The sequence below is a fragment of the Zosterops lateralis genome (assembly GCF_965231275.1).
Source record: "Zosterops lateralis genome assembly, chromosome: 3".
In the NCBI taxonomy this organism is placed as follows: Eukaryota; Metazoa; Chordata; class Aves; order Passeriformes; family Zosteropidae; genus Zosterops; species Zosterops lateralis.
The window spans coordinates 47,845,994-47,872,628 of record NC_139764.1 but is presented as its reverse complement, the minus strand read 5'-3'; the positions used below and the strand labels follow the sequence as shown (position 1 = coordinate 47,872,628).

Here is a 26,635-nt window from a genome sequence, read left to right as displayed (position 1 = left end):
TCTTTTCTTACTCATTGTCTTAAGTGAATTTTACAAATTCAAATGTATAAGTGTATCAGTAACTTATAATGTTGAAAATGAAATAGAGTGGATTTTGACTCTGAGAAGTTAAGTTTAAGGAATGCTAGACTGCTCATTCTGGATTTACTGGAAAATATCTCATTTACATATAAGGAGTTTTATATTACTAATCTGGAGACAATTTGTTCAGACAATTCACATGTTACTTTCCTACTACAATGCAATTATTTCTATAGGTGACATTAGGATAGTGTGGGACTATATGCTTGCAACCTTAATTTAGGTGTTCATTCCAAAATAGTCAAAACCAAATCCTTCAACCATTAAATATTTATTCTCTTTGGAAGTCTGCATATTATAATGAAATATGATAATCCAAAGCACATTTTGGTGAATGAATACATGCTTGAGGGAAATGGCCTCTTTTTAAGCATTGGCAAGTCCTGTTATATTATGTTTTCTACCTCCATCACCCACATGAAGGCTTGCCTGAGGTAACATATGGATGCTATCCTTATCTCTTGCAAGCTTTACTGATGATTATGGTCCTTTTTAAAAAAATAATTTAAAAATTTAGGAAGATCTGAGATAAACTTTCATGTAGAAAAGGCTAGATAGTGAGTGCTGTGCACTATCTGTTTTTTGTGATCTCTTCCACAACTCGCTGCTTAGAAGCTTCACAAGAAGACTGCTGTGCCATGCCTGGGTTCTTTCTGTCTCTCATTTATTTAGGGACTGAGAATATTTTCATTTTCTAGCTACAGGAAAGCAGGGTCGGTGAAAAATTCACAGTGTGCTAATCCAATGGGACTAATCAGCTGATCAAAGACACTGACAGATACTTTACTGAGACCATATATTGGCATATATAGGCATATGGATGTCTAGAATATGCTGTACATAAGTGAGGGTGCACATGCTCTGGAATGCTCTCTGCTTCCCTGAGTGAATGCTCTGTCATCTTGCACACAAGGTTTTTATTTTTTCTGTGTTTCTCAACATGAATCTGAATGGTGTTTGTTTCATGTGATTTGAATGGGAGCTGTGAACTTTCTCTCACAAAGAAAGTGGCAGATATGTTGCCCCTGGAAAGAATTTCTTTCTGCTTTCTTTCAAGCTGCTTCTTGCTTGGTGGTGCTGGTGGTAAATGTATGGTAGTGGGGAGCACAATAACTCATTCAGTCAGATTATGCTATAGTCACAAAGCTTTTTAAATTGACCATCACATCTCTTTGCTATGTTAAGCTCATCTGGAAAATAGTTACTGTGGCAGAATTTTCTTGCCTAGCTGCAGTGCAATGCAGGGAAAGTAAGGCAGATGTCCCTGCATTTGGGATTTCTGCTGTCCTGATGAATTCCCAGCTGAAATTTTTGAGTTTTAGGGCAAACAAACTCAGAGCCTTTCAGAATATTTTCCAATGATAAATGCAACAATAGTCTTCATGGTTTGGTTTGAAAGTCATATCATAGCTACATTAGGGTAAGGAACTATTTTTTAACTTGAAAGTTTTGGTGAACTTGCAGATTTTTTACCTCCTTTCAATATATTAAAATGACAAATATCTTCTCCAACCTGGATTCGAGAAGTGGCAGTTAACACCTCGTCTCTCACACATCCTACTTCCCTGGTGTACACAAGGTGTTGCTGAGACAAAATAACAGAGGCTGGATTGCAATTGCCTGTTCAACATCGAGTAACGTGGGAGGCCTGCAGATAAAAGCAACTTGCAGTTTGGAGCATACTGTGGTTGAATGACTCAAGGGGAAAGAAACAAAACAAGGAGGCTTCTTACTTCCAGCTGCCTCTTGCAGCACAGGTCTGCAGTGCTTTGGGGTCGGCACTGGCAGTGCTCTGCAGCAGCTCAGCTGGCAGAAGGCAAGCAGGGAGCAGCCCAGGACCCAGCAGGGTCTGATGTGAAGTACACCCAAAAACCAGCACCCTCTGACGGTGCCAGCCCAGCTGCAGATCAGAGGGAAAACCCATGTGCAGAGAAAACCTCTGCTGCCACGTTGTTTCCGATCAGAGGAAGGAGACTTCCATGTCTGCTCAGGCTGCAGCTACACAAAAACTCAGTGTCACAAACTTTGGTTGACTTTCTGCAGCACTACCATACTGGCATACCTACTACAACTTTTAACTAAAATGACTGTTTCTGATTACTCAAGAAATGATGCTGATTTACATTGTTTAGTTATTAACATTGAAAATAACATTGCTAGCTTGACCCTCAAAAATATGAGGGTCATTAAAAAAAAGCTTCAAATGTAATGAAAAGTCAAATTTTCAAGGAAATCACTTATAAAAATTGTTCCAGTGGAAATCTATCTTCTTGGTTAATCTTCCCCAAAATAAATAACACTGTGAAATCACAAGGAAAATTTCAAAAAAACCCCAGCAAACAAAAGACAACAGCTTGATTAAACAGATGCTTTCTCATGAAGACTTTCACTTTTAATGAATTCAAGATTTCTGGGGTGGTGGTGAGCAAGTCTTTTATTTAATTATTTATTTTAAATCCTTGACTGGTACCTCGTTTATGCTTCTAAAGCTTCATAAGAGAAAGAAGGAAATCCATTTTTATATATCATTGCTTTTTTCATATTATCATGTAATTTCATCTTTCTTTATAAAAACACTTTTTTCTTACTATTGTAGGCAATGAGAGCTTAGAAGAAAATTATGTGCAGGACAGTAAAATGGGATTTGTCATCAATGCAATATATGCTATGGCTTATGGGCTACAAAATATGCATCATTCTCTTTGCCCTGGACATGTTGGACTATGTGATGCTATGAAGCCAATTGATGGAAGCAAGCTCTTGGAGTTCCTCCTCAAGTCCTCATTCATTGGTGTTTCTGGAGAAGAAGTTTGGTTTGATGAAAAGGGAGATGCCCCTGGAAGGTAAAGAGGTTTCTTCTCAACAAATTAAACCTGAGGGTGGGAAGTGGGAATGTTACTGTGTTTGGTGATGTAGATTTATTTGGCTTTTATTCTAAAACATAAAGCATGGACCAGTCTTTCCAACAGCCAGGAAAAACACTGGTAACATGTGGCATCTTATACTGGGACAGGAGCTACAGTAGAGCCTATCAATTTCTAGTGCTGCAGAAAATGAAAAACCTTGTAACTCACAGACTTCTGGTGTGCAAGGTACTATTGGGTCGCAGCACCAGGGTTTTAGTATGTATAAAGCCTAATACAAATGATTGGAATTTAATGAACCATTTACCTGACGTGGTTTTGAATAGAGGGCTGTAGAGCAGATCATTTTCCAACTGGAGCTCTACTGAAACCTTGCCAGAGACTATTCAGTGTTGATTGGTAAGCTCCTTTATGATCTCCTTAATTTGTTTCACTCCAAAGTCCAGTCCCAGAACTTAAAGATAGGTCAGCGTAGAGCAGAACAAATAATAGGGTTTTTTTTTAGCACATGTTACTGTGTTTCACTCATTTGGGATCTGGTCCCAGCTGTGGCAGCTGCTAATATTTAGCCCCCCCAGCAGATACAGGATGTACCCAAGCAGTGGGTAAGGCACCACCTTTGTGGACTTGGATGTCACCTTTGTTTTGCTTATGGGAGCAAACTACAGAGATCTTTCCTTTAATTTAGTTTTCTGGATTCTATTTTAACACATGGGGTTTTTTGTTTGTTTGTTTTCTTTTTTATAAATACATTTTATTCCGCTGCTGAAGTACAAAATCCATTTTTAATTGAAACCTACCCAGGGATTGCTTCACTGAAGTTTGTTTTCCTACTGAGTTGTTAAAGTGTTATAAAAGGCTCTCTCACTCCATCTTTGGGCTTATTGCATAAGTGCATCTGAGTGCCAAAACCACACAAAGGGAGGGCTCTGGAGCAAACAAGAGTTCTTATGTTTTTTCATGCCTCCTAAGAGTACTCATAAGACACAGTGGTCTTAAAGCAACTCTTATCTGTATTGCTAGGTTTTATTAGTAAAACTGGCCAATGTTTCACCATTTTCTATATTTTTTTTTCTATTGTCATATTTAAACAGTTTGTTGCATTCAATTAGTAACAAAAAACTAGTCTTGTTGAGCATTGACTTAGAATTTTTTTGGTCAAAGACACAGACCAGTTAGGTTAGGCTTTGAAAGTAGAAGCAAGCAATTCCCTTACATTTGAACACATACTTATCAACACAAATGCATAAATCAAGTCTTTGCACATATAATTTAGATAATACCGAGAAATTACTGCTTAGTGTAGCTTTCTGCTTTTTGCACACTATTTGTGTCCATAAAAGCATTGCTCCAGCTTTGCATATGCTGCATTTTCTGTCTGTTAGCTATTTGGTTTGATGTTTAGATGTAATTTTCCAATTTTAGCCTAATTCCTATTTATTATTTTGTCGCCCAAGAGCATTTCCACAACTCTCATCAGTACCAAGCATAGAATTAGATTGAACAGTTGCTGAATTCAAAACATAAGAGAGTTTATATCAGGATATTTCTCTGAGTATGCCAGAATGATAGAATGTATTCCATCCATCATTTTGATTTATAGCAAAGTTCATTTTTCTTGATTCCCTGGCCTACTTACAATTTGATAGGTTATTTTAGGTAGGCAGTTTTTTTGATATTGTTCCTCACTTATATTTTCACAGTTGGAACTAGCAAGTTTGGGCAAGGAAATTCAATTAACCTTTTTGTCATTCATTCTGTAATCCTTGGATCAATCTGTGACATTTATGACACAGGCAATATGTTATCAGAGAATGGCTGTGTTTATGTGAACTGTGATCTGCACAGTCTGTCAGAGCCTTCTATGGCAGCAGTAGTTTAACAGAATCATCTGTACCATCAGACTGTCTGTAGTGTTCCCACAGCTTCATGTGGAAAAGCCTTTTCATGGATCAGTGAACAGACCACAGCACTGTGTCAATACCCAAAAGAGTTTTTGTACCTCAGCAAAAAGGAACGATAAACACCACATACAACACCTAAATATAGCAAAGTCAGCCTGCTTGAAATTTCCTAGTGTTCTGGCTTTTCTATGCAAGTGAAAGAATGTCACACAAACATATAAAAAGTTTTTAGACATCTTGTCCTCAAATCATGTGAACAAATCAACTTCACATAGTGGAATAATATCCCTTCTTAGAAGGCAGCAACCTTTCTCATAATTTTCGAAATCTGTGAGTTCTTCAAGTAATTCACTCCCACAAACTCCTAATTGTGATCATCATGAGTAGAGCAGGTAGAGTTGCCTGTAGCTATGTTTGTCTGGCACTCCCATAATCTCCTGTTTTGAAACACATACAGCCTCACAAAATCTTAGCCATTTGTTCAGATACAATGCATTTTGTGTCTCAGGCTCAATTCATGTTTTCAAGGTTTTATCAGAATAAGATTGGAAAACACAAATCACGCAGCCAAAGGAGTATTTCTTCTGTGAAGAACCTTTTCTCTGAATATCTCTTACACAGAAATTTGAAGTAAACTTTTATTGGAAGGGCACAAATGCAGTCATTTAGCTGACTGCACTGCCTCTGGGGAAAAAAATGACATGAATGTATCTCTGGAAATTGAATGTATGTGCTCACAATACTGTCGTTAAGAACATGCTGGTAAATTTGCTTCACTTTTTACTTTCATTAAGTAACTCCCATTTCCTTTGTCTGTAGCAATCATATCACTCAAATTTCCAGAAATGGCTGGAGAAGGTGTGAAGGATGCAATAGTCAACACAACATCCTTCTGTGGGATACAGAGATATCTTTTTAGCTCTGGTCTGTTCTAGGTAATTGCCTCCTTCTCCCTTGTGATTGATATGAAGAACCTAACCTCTCTAGAACAAATGATTTGCATAGACATCTAACCATAAAATGCTTTGTGACAACAGGCAGAAGAACTTTCAGCCCCTACAATAATGTGGAGAAATGGTTAGGTTCACAAACTAAGAGAAAAATTTCACCTAACATTTAATCTTAACAAGACTTGGACTTAGACTTAAATAGTTCCATTTAGTTCAAAATTTCCAATAGTTGTTCAAGCTTCAGTCATGACAACACTATCTACTACAATGCTTTGAGTAAATAATCAAATTTTGCCTTATGCAAAGCCTTCAAACTTGCACATAAACTACTTTATTTTTCATCTCAAATATGCATTTTTGGTTTGGAGTTTGGATTCATGGGTGGTTATTTCATCCGTTTACATCCCAGAATTTTTCTTTTCCATCCTGTCTTCCAGGATAGCAATCAGTACCAGTCTGGTATTATGGCTATGGAAAAAGGTAACTTCAGATATCTCAGATGAACTAGAGTAAGATAGTGGCTGTGACCAGCTGATTTATATTCTGGCTTGCCTTACAAGTAACTTGTTCATATGACACCACCTATTGGGTCACATACTTTCCCAATAGACCAGAGAGCTTGCTCTTATATTAACAGAAGGATTAATTTTCTTACCTGCTGAATGTTTTATTGGCTTCTTTAAATGCTGCCATGTGTGTGTGAAATATACCTGCCTCCAAGAAGTCTCACTCTCTGAGAGCTTCACAACTCTTGCCAAACCCACTTCTTTTGGGGTCATAATTTTTAGCATAGACGCAGCCCAAAATTATTAAACATGTACATATGTGAGCAATGGGATGGGAGGAGATATTACAGCACTGAATCTACCTTTGCTCAAATAACAGAGTTTTCATTAGGAAAAGGAAGGAAAGGATAAAAAACTTAAGCACATCTCCATACACCAAGTGTATTTGCTAGAACACATTTTTCCACTTAAAATTCAAGCTGCATATCAAAGCTACAAACATTGTACTACAACTTGTCATAACACAAGACTGTGTAAGAGCTTTTAATCTACATACTTTATTCTTTGACAGGTAACCTATAGGAAAGGGAATAGTATTACAAGAACACAGGAGAAACTCTTAATTGATATTGCATTAATGTCACTCTGTGCCTTGTGATGTATTTTTGTAAAAATGAAAAAACGTATGTGGGCTCAAAAATTCCATTAATGGAATGTTTGGTTTTATTAATGTTTTATTCTCCTTCCTAAATTAATTTTCCAACCCAGAGTGACTGATTTTGTATCAGTCAAATATAAGGTCAAATGAAAAATCCAAGTACATTTTCCTTGCTAGAAAAAGGCATGCACATTTCTGCTGAGCTTTATTCCTGTCTTTTGAGCATCCATTATGAAATGCCTGACTCTCACTGCTTCTTGTTATCCTGATTCTTCACAAGCCTGGAAACAGCATTTCTTATTTGAAGCACCTTCTTTAGGAGAACTGAGATATGAGAAGTAATTGTTTGCTAATTAATTTGAAATTTGCCCTTTTCCTAAGCAAAGCCAATTAGTGGCCAATTCCCAACCAATGGAGCTGCCTCCTGCTTGGAGCTCCATTGAACTCAGTGGCAGGGGTCCCTTTTCAGATGTGATTCAGTGGAGCTCTGCAGTGGCACTGGCATTATCTGAACATGCATATTTGTAAAACTGAGGTCTAATTACAGCTGTAAATATGCATGTCTTTAAATCATCTTTAACTAGAGAAACCCCAAAGACTTAGTTAAGAAAATTACTCTTCCCTACCCTAGAGAATAATTCTAGCACCTCTTTCCTCTGTTAAGTGCAGAGAGAGTTGAAGTTTTGCATATTTGAGCCTCAAAATGGAAAAGAAACAAATGGATGTTTCACTTTGCTCACAACCAAATATCCCAATTTTATTTATGGCCCATAGTTTGCTTACCTTACCTTTCATTCTTAAATATAATGCTTTCATTATTGAAACATGTACAGATTAGGAACACCCATTATAAACAAAGGATTTTTTCCCCCAGAGACTGAGACAATCCAGTACAGAAGAGCAAGACAGTAAATCCCAGGGTTGGAAAATATAAGATGCTCTGTTATTTTCAACTCTAATGCCGATTCCTTGTTCTCAATGCTCTTTCTCTTGTCATTTATTAAACAAAATCCTCCTTCTTCTCATCTTAAGAGACCAGGCTGTGGGTTTAGCCTCTTTTGTGGTTCTTCCTCTCTGTACACACTCCAACATTCATTCTTCCGTTCTTGCTTATTTCCTAAGAATCAAGCTACATTCTGTGGGTAAAAGAATGAATATAATAACTATCAATATGGGATGTACACACATTAGGTCCAACACATTGAAGGCATTAGGGTAGGCTGGGTGGTTACTGTAGCAGTTTCTTATGCTTCCCTTACCTTAGTCTTGGGAAGTGCTTCCCTACTTGCCTAGGGTGAGGGAGTGAATGTTGTGACTGAGGTGCTAACTTTTCTTGACAGAATCACTGGGCTGCATAATATGAATGGATGAATTTAGAGATAACAGCTAACTTATGGCAAACCAGTTTGGTTGCTTTGAGCATTTCTGCTTAAGAGCTCCCAGAAAGGACAACATTACAACCATCCTGCATGGAAACACCAAGTGAAGGTTAAAGAACTTTTGACAAATTATTTGGAAACACAGCATCCAGACATTGCCTATGTGTGAATATTCAGCAGAGTTTACTGTCTTTGGTGTGCAGTTCTTCCTGGACACACATTTTACCCACAGTTTTGTTCAAGCAAGGAAGGCAATCAGTAATTGTGCGTCAATCAGAGCTGACCCTTCTTGTGATCCTGCTGCAAATCATAAAGGAGTTAGGGTTTTTGTGAAACCCAGGTCCCTGGTATTAAGAGATAATATGAATATTTAGAGGCAGAAGAAGAACAGCAAGGTAAATTTTTTGTCCATTATGTTGCAGGACAGTGTCTCATTGTTTTTTTCCTTGCAGATATGACATCATGAACCTACAGTACATAGAGCCCAACCGCTATGACTACGTCCTCATTGGGACCTGGCACGAGGGTGTGCTCAACATTGATGACTACAGGATCCAGATGAACAAGAGTGGAATGGTCCGGTCCGTGTGCAGTGAGCCTTGCTTGAAGGGCCAGATTAAGGTGTGCCTCAGACACTTTCTTTCTGCTATAGAAATATGAATATCCTATCGGTGTTTTTTCCCAAAACCCAAGCAAGTTCTTTTCAAGCCAATTGGTAGAACTTCCTTTCCTTCAGGAAAGCCAAAATTATAGAAAGACTCCTAGATTAATATCACTTTTAATGATACCCTATACAGGCCCATGTTTTCTAAAATTACCCTTTGTAGGGATGCAGAATCTTCTAGTGTGACAGAATTTGAATTTCACTTTATGTGAGAATGATTTTTGCTTAGTCATTGCCTACAACGTTTAGTCGCTGTGATTCACTTGAGGGCTGACCTTGAAAATATTGTGACCCACGGGAATCTAGTATTTTGTTCCAGCAATTACACCTGCAAAGAAAAATTGGAAAAAACCTTACAAATCCCATGACTATTTGTATCTCATGTTCACAACAGGACAAATGGAAATACAAATAAAATCACTCTGTGTTCACCAAACAGTAGCACTTGCATCAAGCCACAACTACTTTGCTACCAGTCATGTCTGGATGACACAAAGACATTTCACCACTATCAAAAATGGTATGGATGTGTTAAATATAAAACAGCAAGAAGCCCATTCAGCAAAATCTCTTTAGAGTAGACCTCCCTTTCTTTCTATTTTCATTTAATAAGCACATTTGCAGCTTTTCATTTCTATATTGCTACTCTAAGCAATAAGCAACCGATGATTTGGCAAAGGCACAGTGACACACTCCAGCATCTTGGAGGAGAAACATTATTGGTATTTATCACCCTTCAAAACATCTTTTCCCTGTTTTTGAGATTGTGCAGTTTGTGTATGTGTGTATATGTAAACACCATGCATACAAAATGCCAGCTTCAGCTCTCATTGAAGTCTATTGGACTCTCTCCACAGACTGCACGAGGAAATGTTAACAAAAAAAAAAAGCCCACAAAGCCAGTATTCAATAAAACATTTTGCATTTCACTACTGTACTTATCTCTGCATATAGATGGATAGGAAGATCCAGAAGAAAAGGCTGGATTCCTCCTTCCTGGCAAACAAGGCCAGTGTCTTTGTTGGGGCCCTAGGAGCCAGAAATGTCCTTAATCTTTCTTTCAGCCTCAGGGTAATGAAACTAGGAATCAAGACAATGAAATAATCTTTTCAGCATTGGATCATTACATTTAGCAGCCCTCACAGCAAAGAAAGAAAGTTTTCAGGGACATCTGTTCCCAAAAGATCTATTCCAAGGCATGAAGTTGGTCACTGCCTAATTTTTTTCTGCTATAATCCAATAGATCCTTTTAGCAGGATATTTTGTAATTTGTTCATTTTTTATTTTTTTATTTACACTTGCATAATGAGCCCCAAAGAGATTTCCACATAAAATAGAATATATGTGTGTGTGAATGCACTTGTGTGTACATGTATATTATATATATTTATATACATTAATTACCCTGTTCTAACCTTTGACTTTGTTTACTTCTTTTTACTGTGGAACAGATATTAAGCATGGACTGAGCTGCTTGTCCTGGTCTCTGCCATCTCACAGATTAAGCCTCAAGTTTTATTGAGAATATGACATTCGCCATTCCTCTGTACCAGAGGGAAAATCATTTCATACTTTTAACTCAGAATGGCTCTCCCCTAAACAAAATAAAATTGTCCCCAGAGGTTATCCTTGAACTCCTAAGCACAAGTTTTAATACAGGGATTGATTGAAAATCATGATTCATGTTTTCTAGCTGTTTGAAATGTGCCATACACAGGAATCCTGTGATGTTTTAAACAGTGTATTGCGTTATGTGTTTGCTGGGGGTTGGTGGTGAGTCCCTCTTTGTTGTCTGACAAAGGATCAGAACCAAGGATGTATTTTGTATTGCAGGTGATCAGGAAAGGAGAAGTGAGCTGCTGCTGGATTTGTACTGCATGCAAGGAGAATGAATTTGTTCAGGATGAATTCACATGTAAAGCCTGTGAGCTTGGATGGTGGCCAAATGCTGACCTGACAGGTAGGGATGTGTCCCTCCAAACACATTGTTTTTCTACAGGCCACAAGGAGAATTCTCTGTGCTGGACAGTAAGATGGCAGCGTGCAGAGATATTAAAGGTACATATTTGGACACACATTCCAATGCAATTTGGGATGACTGTCTTTCAGCTTTGTGTAACAGCAGAGACAATAAAAGACAGCAACATTTCTGCCAAGAAAGAATGTTATAATCTGTCTGTTCCTTTCCTTCATTTAAAGCAAGTATTAATAGAGCTGTTAAGACTGCTAATTAACTCAGCAGATTTGCTGCAATTTAGCAGTGACTATCAAAAGAGTCCAGTGCATTCTTGTCATATTGACTTGATACTCTTTTCTGATCATTTTACCATGCAATTAGTAGCACTTGATCTGGGATTTCAGGACCTTCAGTAACTGATTACTGGAGCCTTGTTTGGTATAAAGATTGTTCTCACTGCACCCACCAGCAAGAAGAATTTCAACAAAATCCTGAGAAAGGCTGCCTGCAAAGAGTTAGACTTGTATATGCATTTTGGATGAGTTGCATGCTTTGGCATCCTTTACCTATCGAGGTCAACCTCCACATCTGCTCTAGGCTTTGCAGCAACCATTACTCCCCAAAAAATAGTTATAACATGTTGAGAAACATCACCCTGACCTTAACATTTACTTTGCATCACTGTGAAAGACTAGAGGCACCTCTGCCCCACATCACCTCCGCAAGTCTTGGATGCCAGCATTCAGCAGGGCATCATTCCTAGTCAGAGAAAAAATCTGACCACCTACCTAGAGATCAAATGTGCAACTTAACACTTCTATGCCTTTTACCATGACTGGCTGACAGCTAGATGTTGCTGCAACATTTCACACATAGACAAAATCCTCAAACTTCAATTAAATTGTTCCATGAGATACTTCAAGTTAGTAACTGAAGCCAAATGAGGTCTCAGAGCATGTATTTTGAGAGGCAAAGCTAGCCACTTCTCCAGGTAAAAATACACTATTAATCACAAGAGACTTGAAATGTGACCTATTGTCTGTCCTGGTTTTCTACAGAAAATAAGTTATGCTCATGTGCCAGATGTGTGTGTAAATGTCTATATTCTATACCTCCCACTCCCACCACCCTCCCGTGACATGGTTTGCAGCTAAACTGGAAAACAGATTTGTCAGGATACAGAAATCCCAGTGATCATTCATGTTGCAGCAGCCCTCTTGTTAGAGGATAGAAATGAGCTGAGACACAGACTTCTTGTTTATCACAGCATGAAAAGGGTCCGGGTTTATTCCTCTTTACAGCTTTTCTCCAACTATTCACTGACTCCAGCAAGCTCCTACTGTAAGGTCTCCCTTGCAGCCTCTGACTGCTGGTTGTTTCCTGCTAAACTATGACTGCAGCTATTGGTTTGCAGACTCTGATTGCAGCTTTTACCTGGCTAGACTGTGACTGCAGGTTCCAACAACAGGCTCTGACTGCACACCCAGACTGACCTCACAGCAGTGATTGTCCCTCCCCGGATCCTTCTTCAGGAATCTCAGTCCCCTCTTCCTCAAAGTTCCTCCTCCTTTATGATCCTCCCCTCACCAGCTAACCCACTCCCTTTTATCACACTTACCTGTATTGGCTACAGCTGTGACTCATCAGGGGCGAGGCTGTATTGGGTAATTAACACACCTGTTACTTTTCAGGGACAAGGTCACCTGTATTCCCTTCTCCTACAATTTACACCCTTCAAGTTTAAGGACAGTGGATTGTAGGGAGAGTAGTTAATGAAAAATACATTCTGTAATGGCACAAATGCTGAAACACACCGGGTATTAATAGAAACCAAAAAAATCACAGAACCTTTCATAGATGTGAAGACCATTTGAAAAGCTCATATTTAATTCCTGCTCCTACAGGACACCAGAGTCTGTTAATTTTAAAGCAGGTTTCTGTACACAAACAGGTTTTGCTGGTCTTGGAGGTTCACAGAATTGCTTGTATCTACTCTTCAGGGAAGAAAAAGGGATTTATTGATTAAAAAGAAGCCAGAACAAAAACCTGGTGAGAGATCAATACGCACTTGAGAGAATATGGTTCAGTGCTACCAGCTGCTGAGAGTAGCTCAAAAGGGGTCATGTCAAAATGAAAGGCACTGCTGAAAAGAGTTGCAGAAAAAAAATCAGTGCTGGAAAAAATCTCCAGGGCATGTTGCAATCTATTAACTTTTAATGAAATCAGTAGATGACCTGCTGATTTGTGTTTCTTCTCAGCAAGGAAACTGGACTGCTGCTGTTCTAAAATCACAGTAACGTCAGCCAAATAACAGCATAGCCATCGACTAATTTCCTAGAGAACATTAAAATGGCAGTCTGCTCCCTCACAGCTTCTTCAGTCTGTCTTATTGAAGAAAAACCTTCTTTTTTTAACCCCTAAAATTGATTTACTTGAACTACACTACGAAGTACGAAGCTGTGAAAGGAAGCTGATGCCATCCTTATCTTTAGAAAAAGGTGATTTATCTAGATAAACTCTGTCTCTTGAACTTTGTGGGAGTCAACATTGGTATAATTTAATTTGGAATTATCTTTTCTTGCAAGGACTCCCATCAAATGTTGTTTTATAGCTTGATTTTATGTGTTGTATTCATACCCTGACAGTCACCATAGCATCTAGACACAGACAGTAACATCTCACAGTACAGATTGTTTTTTCCTTTGCCTTAAATCTTAAATGCTAAACATGTATGTGGTTTTAGACTCATTTTCCATCACAGATGGAGGCTCTAAAATCCTTAATCCTTTTAAGAAACGTGAAGCACATACTAACCTATTTTGTAAGACATGCTTTTCAAGGTGCTCATTTTCTCCATTTGAAATCAGTCTCTGTTGCTCAGCAATCATTTCCTGACATTTAAATTTTATTTTTAAATGTACACATTTTTTTTTTAGATTGCTTCCCTTAAACATGAATTCCGTGAAGTGGACTCAGCAGACACAAAGGATTTTTCACCACAGATGATGAAAACCTGACCTGAGAAATAGTCACTAAACCCAGTACCTTAGACCTTGTGCCAATAGAAATCTTTTATAGTACTAAACTATAATATAATATAATATAATATAATATAATATAGATGAATGTCAAGCTAGTAAATTCAGTTTACATAAATCATGTTAAATAAGCAATAAAGCAAGACAGGGTAAGAAGTTTTATAGTCTTATGAAAAGAATCATAATGTTTTGGGGCCATCAGTTGCTTGGGATGTGTTAATGCCCTCAGAAAACTTCATAGATTCTCTTATTCTCCTTGCACTATGAATATAATAATAATAAAAAAATTGATTAGCCTTCTGATCTTGGAAATTATTCAGTTAAAATACAGGGGAAATAGTACATGCAAACTATCAGACAGCTTTTACCAGAATATTTTAACTGTGAAGCTTTTGCTCTGATTTTTTTTTTTTTTTTTGAGGTTTGGGTTAGTTGCTGAGGGAGATTTGTTTTGCTTTGTTTTGTTTTGTTTTGTAAATGCATGCACAATTTCCTAGGTATCATCCCCCAGTCTCAGTGGGGTTCCAGAGCCCACTTTCTCCTAGCAGGGAAATGACCCACCTTCACAGGTGCTGACAACCAACAACTGTTAGCTGATAATAAGCAGTGTAGGAAAATTTTTGCAGCTTGTACAATATGTAGTTCTTGGGCTTGCTGGTGCACAGGAATTGCACTGGTTTAATGAAACAGTTCTAGGCAAATCTTACACAGGATAAGCTTAAAGCAAACGATAGGCTTAACTACCATGTTGGATCTGGGTTAAGCCCCTGAAAATATAGTTTAAAATGGAATAATGTGAGTATGTCTTGATATGGTTAAGCTTAAACTTAACCCTTCCAACAACCACTGAAGAAGAGCTTCACATGCATTAATCAAGGAAGTTCTGATCCTTAGCCTTTTATTAAATCATAGAGGAGCCAGCTTCCAGTCAGGGCTGCTGAGGCCAATGGCCAAAGGTTCACACTTCAAATGAAGAGGTTTTCCTTCATATTTCACCACAAAAGTACTGGTTAGAAGTATGGGTTTCCTATCTGAGTCTTTAACAGACCATACTGAGCAAAAATTTTAAAAATAAAATTTTCTCTTTATTTTATAATATTTTCTTTATAAAACAAGACCTCTTGTAGCCACTGCTATAATTTCTATTGTTTTTGATGTTACAGGCATGTGCAACAAAAACAACTGTAATGAAGTCAGCTTGGAGACAAAGCATTGAGAATTATAAGACCTTTCAGTTCACATGACATTGGCAGACATTAAAATTCAAGCAGAAATTTTCCATGTCAGGATTTTGTCTTGGTTTTGTTTTCTTTTGTTTTGTTTTGTGGTATTTTGTTGTGGTTTTTTGTTTGGTTGGTTTGGTTTGGTTTTTGTGGTTTTATTGTTTGTTTTTATTCCAACAAAAAATTATTTTTCTCCTGTTTCTCAAAATGAGGTTACAGTAAAGCTTTTCAACCCTGATCTATATCATGTATTACTTCTTGATTATTTGGAAGAAAGGAGTTTACATTACAGGATAAGTATTTACTTTACAATAGGGGTATCTGTTGGTAGTTTTGTGTCACCACATGGAAGACGCATATAAATTAGGAAAAACTGTAGGACTCAGAAGCTTTTAGTTCATAGATGGTTTCTGCAAATACACTCCACACTGAGGAGGAAGGGATGAGCATGACTTTTGCCCATCACAACATCAGGGCCCTTGTTAAGATCTAGAAGCAAAAATGAGAAGGGAAAAATGCCTCTCTCATAAGCTTGCTGACATTACCATTTTTTCCCTGTTCTTTTCAGCCATGTCCAACAACTCAGATATAGGCAGAGTTTGTGAGCAGCCAGTCCAGGATGAGAAAAGCTGGACCAGCAGTTTGTAGTGAAGATATCTGGGTGGAGAGGTGGCTAGAAAATACTGAACTGTACGGTGAAATGAGACAGGGATGATGAGGGACTAGGAGGAAAGATGAGAGGCGGGGGAAAGGCAGAAAAGGTGAATTGTGTCCAAGGGAAACTGGTAGAGGACAGAAATAAGAAGTACAAGAGGCCATGGATACTTCCTCTGGGATAAAAAAAAAATTTTTAAAAGCATTTTTGAACTGTTAAGTCAGGAACAGAAATTAGAAAATGCCATCATGAAAGTTGTCTGTAACAGCTTGACAACCATAACATCTTATCAACACACAGGCTTTTACTTCCTCTGTAGTGTTTATTGCTGGTATTACTTCTTCAGCACAGTGAGGAAGATATCCAGAGACTCCTTTAACTTGAGTGTGGGAGAGAGCAGTAAAGTACCATCTTAACAGACACTTATGTTTGCATGTCTGTACTAGTCAGAAAGGAGAGTCTTTCCAGTTTTTGTCTGAAGGCATGCATATTCTGTGGGTTTCACTTTTCCAAGTGGAAAAACAATGAGTAGAGGGTTTGACAAAATAAGAGTAAGATAATGTGAGGAGAAAAAAAGCAGAAATATACTTAGAAGGTATAGTAGCTATGACATGGTTCCATTAAAATTTTGGGATTACCATTTTTCTATCCATAGACCTCTGATTAATTTATATTATTTATAAAATCACTCTCAAAAAACATAGTAGATCTAACTATACTGATCATGGTAACAATTAAATAAATTAATCTGAGGATGTAAAAAACCTCCCCATTTGCAACAATGCTTTCCTTGCTGAGATGAAGAGATGATGGTGAGTTTGTCTGGGTTCTGTCCCTAGCTGTGCCCGTGGTATGCTAGACTTGTAATCAGGTATCTCTAAAAGCAGATATTACCAAATCTAATTTCCTGTTTGCATCATGAGAAAAATGTTTGGGACATCCAAAAAGGATGGCTGTTTTTTGAACATATTTCATCCAAACTTTTCCATGATGCAGTTCACTTCTTTGTAAAATGGTTTTCATAATCCATGTCAAATAGACATATCCTAAAATTTGGATTATACTGAGATCCAACAAAATAGATTATTCCAGGAGCTGCCTTTCTAACACTCTGTTTCTCTTCTGTACACTGCAGGCTGCGAACCCATCCCTGTAAAGTATCTCCAGTGGAGCAATATAGAGTCTATTGTGGCTGTGGTCTTTTCCTGCCTGGGGATCCTGGTCACCATGTTTGTCACCCTTATCTTTGTGCTCTACAGAGACACCCCTGTTGTCAAGTCCTCCAGCCGCGAGCTCTGCTATATTATCCTGGCTGGCATCTTTCTGGGTTACGTCTGCCCTTTCACCCTTATAGCTAAACCCACCACGACATCCTGCTACCTCCAGCGCCTCCTGGTGGGGCTCTCCTCGGCCATGTGCTATTCCGCCCTGGTGACCAAGACCAACCGCATCGCGCGCATCCTGGCGGGCAGCAAGAAGAAGATCTGCACCCGCAAGCCGCGCTTCATGAGCGCCTGGGCACAGGTGGTCATCGCCTCCATCCTCATCAGCGTGCAGCTGACGCTGGTGATCACCCTGATCATCCTGGAGCCCCCCATGCCCATCCTCTCCTACCCCAGCATTAAGGAAGTTTACCTTATCTGCAACACCAGCAACCTGGGCGTCGTGGCTCCCGTGGGCTACAATGGGCTCCTCATCATGAGCTGCACGTACTATGCCTTCAAGACTCGCAACGTGCCCGCCAATTTCAATGAGGCCAAGTACATCGCATTCACCATGTACACTACTTGTATCATCTGGCTGGCCTTCGTGCCCATCTATTTCGGGAGCAACTACAAGATCATCACCACCTGTTTCGCAGTGAGCCTGAGTGTGACAGTGGCTCTGGGGTGCATGTTCACCCCTAAGATGTACATCATTATAGCCAAGCCCGAGAGGAACGTCCGCAGTGCCTTCACCACCTCAGATGTGGTGCGTATGCATGTCGGGGATGGCAAGGCACCTTGCAAGTCCAACACTTTCCTCAACATATTCCGGAGAAAGAAGCCAGGGGCTGGAAATCCAAAGTAAGTGGATTGACTGCAGGTACAAATCTATCTGTAAATGTCCCTCTATTTGCCGTCCTCTCTTGGTTCACTGCAGTCTGCTGAATAATAAGGTATGTAACAGTTTTTCATCTCATGTGTAGGAGAAAAGGTAGAAATGACTCTTCAGTTCTAAGCCTCAGATGGATATTGACGTGTTGCTTAGTATCTTCTTTCCTGCTATGAAGGCAGCCCTGTGCACAACTCCCTCCACCACTGGGGCAGGTCAGGTAGTGGCAGAGTAACCAAGCTCCATTTGCAGCTCCTTGCATCTCCCTGTCACATGTGTGTGACAGGGATCTCACGCCCTGATGTGCAGTTGCTCCGCATTATGTTCAAACTGAAGTGCTACTATAGCCTTTTAGATAAGAAATCTCTGTCTGAATAATTGTAAATCACATGTACTTGCCTAAGGCCACCGGAACGTGTGTGAAAGCTGAGGACTGAACATTAGTTTTTAAGGTAGTGTATTGTGGCAGTCCTCATGACTGTGATTCAAGAGCACCCTCCATGCTATCCCTGTGTTCTATTAAATACTCAGCATTATGAGCAATACTCTTACTCATCATTCGTGTAAATCTCTCCATGTTCTCAAACTCAGCGTTGGTGTGAAAGTTGCAGAAGTCAACTAACGGTGAAAATGAAATTGCATTCACATCTATAGAGCTTGTTATTTTCCTTGCTAATAATTAAAAGCAACCCAGATGCAGCAGAGCGGGAGAGAGAACTGTTACTTCAAACGGCATCTCGCTGTGAGGAGCTGTCTGAAAATTTGCATTCTTTATTATTTTATTGTTTTTTAATCTTTAAAGAAGCACCATAGGGCTGGATATGAGCTTAGATGATTTTTTTTTCCCAATTAAAAAAAAAAGCAGCAGTGAAACCGACATTTCTGAGCTTCCCAATAGAACTAAAATTCAGTTATTTTCCAGTTTTTTGGGATCTGTAGGTTTCTTTGAGTTAGGCTCGTTGTGATTCAGTTTGCATAAGAACCATTTTCATCTGTCCTGGTGATGGAGGTAATACTGTAGAAAACCCATGCTGTGATCAATTTTGTCTTTATGCTACTTCAGTACATTTTATTATTTTGCCAGACAGGGGTCAGAAGGGAAGGGAATGGAGACATAAGTGACCCAAATACATAGCTCAGTGTGCCACAGAGGCCACATCAAGGCTGACAACTCCCGAGCTAGACAGAGAGAGAAGAGGGAATGGCAAGCAGTCCTAACAGCCATCACCTGCAGGCCAAAACTCTCTGTAGCCCAACAGCTTGAATTCCATGCAAATAGAAAGATGGAGCCTGATCCACTTTCCTCTGACTCTATGGTAGTTAGATGGGACTCAGATGTCTGTAAGAAACTAGCGTGATGTCCCTGCAGTGTGGTTTCTGGCTAGGTGTTGGTTTCTTTAAGTTGATGTCTGTCAAAAAAAGAGGACTTTTGAATATTTTAGGTAATGAGAAAATTAATAACTAATTCTCTGCTTTGCTTACTCTTCTTCTACCTTTATTAAAAAAAAGTAATTTAAATAATCCAAATGTGATTAGAATATAGTTTTTAACATGAGAGAATATTACATCCTGTTCAAAAGTTGAGCTTCTCCCTCATCATTGTTACCTTTAAAACTCAACAGCAATTTGTTTGTTACATAATTTTAGTAAGATTCTCTTGACCTCTCTGTTAAGCCTGTGTGAGTGTTACAAAGCAGAAAAGCTCTACAGAGTTTTAAGCTGCTTTTCTAGACTAAAAGCTCAATACCTAGTTAATATGCCTTTTTTCTTCAGGTTAAGCATCCACATCTTTTATATAGCCAAATTCCCACCTCTGACCTAAACCTCTTGTGCAGTTACTGCATGTTCTTCACCCAGAGCAGCACAGGTGCAGAGGCACCCTGGGATTGCTGACGGAAAAGGACAGCACACCTCTCTGTTCATGGGAAGGAGAACTGAAAGAAGCTCAATGGACAAATATGAAGCTTTGGAAATAAAGTCCCAAGGCAAAACAAAAAGTAATTTCAGGGCTTTGAAGGAGTTTTTTAGCTCCTAGCTGAGTCCATTGCAAAGTTTCTGAGGACATTGTGACATCACAGATAAAAAAGTGAGTCACTGTGAAAATCAAGAAGGAAAAAGTAAAATTTGCTGCAGCCTTTGAAGCATCTAGATAACTCAAATGTGTAATCAGATCCTTCCTGAAAAAGGACTTAAACATACTTGTACATGCCCAATCCCACAGGAATGACTTCCATTGATTTTCAATGGTTTAATTTGTGGCTTTTTGTTTTGTTTGTTGATGTTTGTGGTTTTGTTTTGGTTTGTTTTGGGTTGGGTTTTTTTGTGTTGTTTTTTGTTTTTTTTTTTTTTTTTTTTTTTTTTTTTGTTTTTTTTTTTTTTTTTTAATTTGTTTTCTTTGGTTTGCTTTTTTGTTTTAATGCCCTATCAAAATCTGGGATTTTTTTGACATGTTTTCAGTAATTCTAACCCCTGTAAGTATGTTACTCTATTTCTAGATTCTTCAGCAATCTCTTCCTGTGGCCACACTTTTCTGTCTAGAAGTAGCCAGCAGTTCTGCACTCAAAAGATTTCTCTTCTGTATCTATTTATTTATCTTCTTGTTATGCCTTCTCCCTCTTCCTAGTTTGTTTTGTTTTTCCTGCTTTTCAATTTTCATCCATTTTCCAGTCTGTATCAAATCTCTTCTCTGCTTAATCCATTGAATTCCAATTCCTAAACAGAAAAGTGCCATCCATCAAAATTAAAGTGGTGTGGAGATATAGGGTTAAATTGAATTAGTTTTAAAAATGGAAACTGATTTACATTTACAAGAACAAATCAAACTTATATAAGAATTATAAAGCATTTTCATGCAATGTTGTGCTGTTAGTTTAACTAGTATAGCTTGGGAACTAGAGCGAGCCAAGACACTCTCCCTTTCTGCTTCCTAAAGTAGAGCAAAAGAATTAACCAGGGAACTCTATTAACACAGGATCAATTAGTCAATTCAAAACCTTCAGCTGAAAACCTCTGGTGCTGATGTAGAGGTCAGAAAAGTCATCTTGAAAAACGTCTGTCTCAGCTGCTTTGCCAACAAAGTTTCAATGAAAATAAATTTCTTATTAACACTGTCTTCACATAAACAATAAAGCACACTGCCTTTACTGATCTGTTGCCCTCTCAAGCTGGCACGTGCAGTCTTGAGGATTTGAACTCGCTCTTACGTTGACTGAGTTAAACCATGAGCAATTACAGCCAACATTGTTTCCCATAGGGCTGGTTGGGAATTTTCCGGTGGAATATATATGTTTTCTGTCAGAAAATTCTGGCCTTTCAAAATGTTTCATAGAACTGGCCTTTGCTGGTAAGCATTTTCCCTGGGCCAGGGGGACATTCTTTTTTCCCATGGAGGAAGATTTCAGGAAATCATGAGGGAATCTTACCCCAACAGTTAAAGCACTCAGGTTAAGAGCATCTCCTTCATTTCCCAGGTGGATGCTCTATAATGGTGGATGCTCTGGATTATGCACTGTCCAGGACAAGTCTCCTTTCTGCATGTTCTTTTCCAGCAGCATTTTGGAACAGAGAAAAAAACATTGTAATGCAAACCCTAGGGAAATACTTTGTATTATTCTGTGAGAGAGCTTGAATCTGGGTCTGAGGGATCCCTCGTGAGTGTCTTCAGTACCAAGCAACTGTCATAATTTCCCTCTTGTCAAATGAATACTTAAATATGTATAAAAAATGGAGTAGCTCCATCAGGAGAGATGAAGAGAGAGTGATATCTGCTGCTTGTGTTGAAGCTTTGTGGGGACATTTATTGTTCATTTGCTGCTTGATGGTATTACAAGACCCTGGCTTTTATGGGATGATGGCATAGAAGCATTTGTTAAGAGAGCCTTTTGCATCTATTTTTTATTTTTTTCCGGATGTGAGGTGGAAACTTTTGTCTATGGAACTTGCTGTGATCTTTAGCCTTCTTCTTGGCCACAAAAGTTATTTTGGTCTATGAGGGTCAATGAGCTCAAAGAAAAGGATGTTTTTACGTGGATGTTTTTTCTTCCCTGAGGAAGAAATGCTCCCTTCTGTACTACATGAAGAAAAAAATAGCCAGTGAGACTTCAGATGCAGATTCTGATGAGGGTTCAGGAAATGTCTTCTCCAGCCACTGCTTCAGATGTACCCTATACAATGTGTAGGAGACTGAAGTCAGGCCAGCAGCCTGCAGGTCTGTTGTGTTGCTTTCCTGTAGTAAGCACACAATTCAAATAGAGCTGAGCCAAACAGGAAGGCTCCCCTCTTCTCTCATGGTTGTTGTGGGTTGCAGTAGCATGAGAAGGATCAGTGCTGCAGGAGTCACCACAGGGAGAAATTTTGTGTCTTTGGGTAATAAGCTCCAGGTCTGGCAGTGATGCTTATCTGGTTCCTCAGTCTTCACTATAAATTATTTTAAATTTGTGATTGAGACCTCAGGTCTGGATAGCATTTTAGTGCCTTTTGAATCAGAGTAAGTAAGGATTTAGTTGCCAATATACATAATGTAGCAAAATCTGAATTAATAGGAAGCTAACTATAAAGACTCACTGAACTATCAGGACTCCACATTAATGCATAGGATACCTATTTTCCCCTTGTAATTCTAGTATATTTACAAACAATTATTTTTCATCTAGCTGTTTCCTTTAGAAATTAATAACTGATTTAAAACACTTCCAAACATGTAATCTATCTTTTTCACACATTTCAGCAGTCCATGCCTCTAGACTGCAGTCACAGGCATCCAGTCTGAGCTTTGTCCTGGCAGTCACCTGGGCCATGGATCTCTCAAATTTGATTTATTTTATTCTGATAAAAATTTGAAGACAACCCAACATCCCCTAGAAACTTCTTCCTGCTTCCCTGTATCCTTTCTCCCTCTGTGCTTGCTCCCTACATACAGTTTTTTAACTGAGAATCAAGGATCTCAATAACCTCTAGTAACATGTCTGATCCCTTAGCATGGCTTAGGGAACCACCTGCTTTTTTGTAGTGCCCATTGTAAAATTATCTCCAGGTATTCTTAAGTTAATATTTCTCTTTAAACTGACTTGCTGAGTTGCCATTTCATCTTGAGCTGTACTGACAAGCCATGCTTTTCTGGACTCATTTCCCTTGGCCATTCACAATCCACAAAAGCTTTGGGGCTCTTCACCTGCTTTGATTTCAAAGCTTCCCACAGGCATATGGTGACGAGACACTCAGTGCAAGTATGTCCAGAAGATTTTGTTTCGCTGATTTTCGTGGTGGGAGGAGGCAAGTGCACAATGCTGCATGGCAAGACTTGGAGCTTCCAGACACAGAGAGTAAATGTTCAGCAAGCTCTGCTGCAGTTGCTCAAAAGTAGATATTATTTTACAGCCTGTCACTTAATCCACCCTAGCAGCCCTGTCACAAGAATAGGTGCTCAGGAGCATTCCATCTTCTCACTATTATGTTATTATTCTGCACTATCAATATTCTATCTTTAAGCAGGGGTTATAGAGGCAAGGAGAGAGGGAGGGAAGGAGAAAAGTGTGAACAGAAGATGTGAAAGCCCTTTTGATGTTAGTAAAACAATGATTTTTGTCCTGATCTCTGCAGGCTAAAGTAGGTGAAATTGAAACAAACCAATCTATGTCAACCTGGCACAGCCACACAGGAAATATTCCCCTCTGCCTGGCTGAAATGTATCAAAACTTCTGAAACAAGTAGATTTAGTGGAAAGTGCTAGCAGAATTAATAATAAGTGGTCACCATAGTACCTTGTCTTGTAAAAGATATATATATATCTATCAAATCCTGTGCTTCAGAACATAAGCCCAATGTGAGAAGTATTTTCTTTGGTCCTGAACCATGTCATCAAACCTGCAGCACACAAGAATTATCTTGAAATGCTTCTTATGCAGATGAGCATCTCATGTAGTTTTACCTTCCTACAGCAATGCCAAACCAGTATCGAGACGATTGCTGAATTTAATAGGAGATGCTAGACTATCTTGCTTTGCAATTTAGAAAACTGATACATTGGGCAAACTTCTTGTGTCCTGCAGACACGATAAGACAGACCCTAATTTTTACCAATTCAGACCTTGGAAAATACCACATTCCAAGGGACTTTCAAGAAGACCCTTAAACCTCCTTTGCCTGCACAATCATCCTACTGAAGCTTAGCCTAGAGGGAAATGGCATATTATGAAAGATAATTTTGGAACAGCAGAAAGGATGTGAGCTTCTGCCAGTGGGAAATTATACAGAGGTTGAAAAGAAAAAAAAGACAAAATTGTACAGTACAGATTAGGTTGTTTATTTAAACAATTTGCTGCCATATATCTGATCTCTCCATTAACCTCCAATAAAAGCTGACACTCACGTCCTGTTTTCAGGGCTGACTCTGTAGGTGCTGTGCTGGGCCATGGCTTTGAGGCTCCCAGCTCCCCACCAGGGCATGTGGCTCCAAAACCACTGGACATTTGGTTCACCCTTGCATCACACCCAGGGCATACCATGGAGGAGTCTGCCTCCTTCACAGGTTGTTGCAGATGTGGCAGCCCTAGAATGGCTCCTGGTGACACAGCTGCCACAGGGAAGGCAGGTGGCACCCTGGCCTGGCCAGATTCATCTTCCTGTTGCAGCCCTCCCTGACATTTACCCAGCTTCTCTATTCAGTGTAGTTCTTCACCTTTTTCTGAGGTTGTAGTGCCTCTTTGGGAAAGCCTCTTGCATGTTCACAAAGGATAGCTGAAGGTGTTAATGCCAAACCTCTCTCTATCAGCAGTTGGTGTGCTTGCTGGCTTTGCTGGGCTGTTTACTGGTCTTAAACCATGGATGATTTTGCAGACACAAAGCACTGTGACATGTAACAGCTCTTACCCAGTTCTCCTGTGGATGTGATGAGAATTTCATGTAAGAAAATACAACTAATCCAGTCAAGCTGTTCTGTCCTTGTGAATATATCGATTTAAGCGAATATTTAAAACTCCCAGAAGACAGTTATATGGTTCCAAAGAGGCTCTTAGAACCAGTGTTCAAGACTGGGAAGAAACACAAAATTACGGGGGAGTGTGAAACTTAACATTCCAATAGCAAACTCTTCTAGCCCTGCTGCAGGGTTGTCTGTTAAATTGGATCTGTGTAATTATATTTAATATTGTCTTCCATAGCCTTGAATTTGCATTTCATTATGATGTACATATATTGTAGTTCTGGCCCACAGACAAAAAATAAAATACAGAATAAGGGATAGAAGACTCTCAGATATCACTTCCACACTTACATTCTTTCTCATTTAAATAACTACTAAACCCCATATTTATTTAAAAACCAGGCATGGCATATGCATATATCAAATTATATACCAAATTGTCTATCTGTGTGTATACATGCAAAATAACCAGTCTGGTGAGAGTGAGGGGGTTTTTTTTTAATCCTTCTAATGAGGAATAAGGGGCATAGCTGCACAATGCACCCTAAGTTTTCCTTGCAAATTATACCAGCTAAAGGGAGTCCCAGCTCATGCATAGCTGATCACATGCCATTCCTAAGGCAAGATGTGGAGAAGTCAGCAAAAAAACATGCTATGATTGGGATGTTTGTGATCAAGCAAAACCCAAAAGGGCTGGCAGTTTAATCTCATTCCTTTTGGGTTTGCTTCCATGGCTAAACAGAGGCTGCCTGAGCTACATTTGGTAGAAATAACTCAGAAAAGCTATGAGGTTTTGCAGCAGCCTCCCAGGAAGAGCAGTGGTGATAAACTGCCCCCTCAGATAAAATCCAGGTTATATTGAATAAGTTTACAGCATACATGGCCTGCACTCTGCACTCTCATCCAGACTTCTTCTTTATCACCAGTCAGAGCCACATTTTATGTGCATGGTCCCTTTAGATGAGAGGGCTGTTGTGTAAGGTTCTATGCAATTTCCTTCCTTTCTCAGAAGTTCCCAATACATGGCAGCTTTGCCACTGTCTTTTCAGAGGTGGTCACAAGTTTGCTCTCCCAGGAGATTTTGACTGGACATATATCTAAGGCACGGTGTCTGAGTCCAGCCTGGTTCTTGCCACAGGATTGCTGGAGGACTTCACTTCACTACTCCTTCTCTTGTTTTGCAGCTCTTAAGATGGTGAATCACAACATGTTTCTCTGCTTGGGGGCACTGCTGTAGCAGCAGGCAGCTTTGTTTAATGAATCTCAATACTTAAGCACAATGACAAAAAGATACACAGTCACATCAGAGGGGAGCCTTGCAGTTATGTACCATAATCTCTGCTTCCTGACTGAGGGGAAGCCAAGGCAGCACTACAGAAATCCTGGGGAAATCTAGTACCTTCCTTGGCATAAACCACAGGAATAAGGACACCACTTGTAATTTAATTTCTTGCTTGACTGGATCACTTATTACATTTCCTTGTATTTTGGTATTTGTATACATTATTCATATCCAGTTAGGATGCTGCAAAAATGCACCAACTCAATAGAGAGTGATACAAACAATTGTGTTCCCATGTAGGGATAAGCAAGTGTCGTTTATCTGCTCAGCACTACACTCTCCCGTTGTTTTGGCTACAACTGTCTCTGTGAGAAAAACAAGGAAGAAAACTTCACCTTTCAAGAGTGTCAGATACATAAATAGCTGTTGAAGGTTACATCTAGTTAAGCACATAAAATCCT

The 26,635-nt window shown here is 39.2% G+C and overlaps 1 protein-coding gene across 2 annotated transcripts in view; it reads left to right on the top strand.

Annotated features, from left to right (window-relative positions):
- Positions 1-26,635, top strand: part of GRM1 (glutamate metabotropic receptor 1) — a gene marked incomplete at both ends in the record, with an annotated part of 172,946 nt that overhangs the window by 126,769 nt on the left and 19,542 nt on the right. For both annotated transcript variants that reach the window (XM_083857233.1, XM_083857234.1), the window contains 4 exons: positions 2,678-2,924; positions 8,795-8,963; positions 10,840-10,966; positions 17,015-17,945. In XM_083857233.1, the coding sequence (XP_083713359.1) occupies positions 2,678-2,924; positions 8,795-8,963; positions 10,840-10,966; positions 17,015-17,945 (1,474 nt within the window). The remainder of the gene's footprint in view (positions 1-2,677; positions 2,925-8,794; positions 8,964-10,839; positions 10,967-17,014; positions 17,946-26,635) is intronic.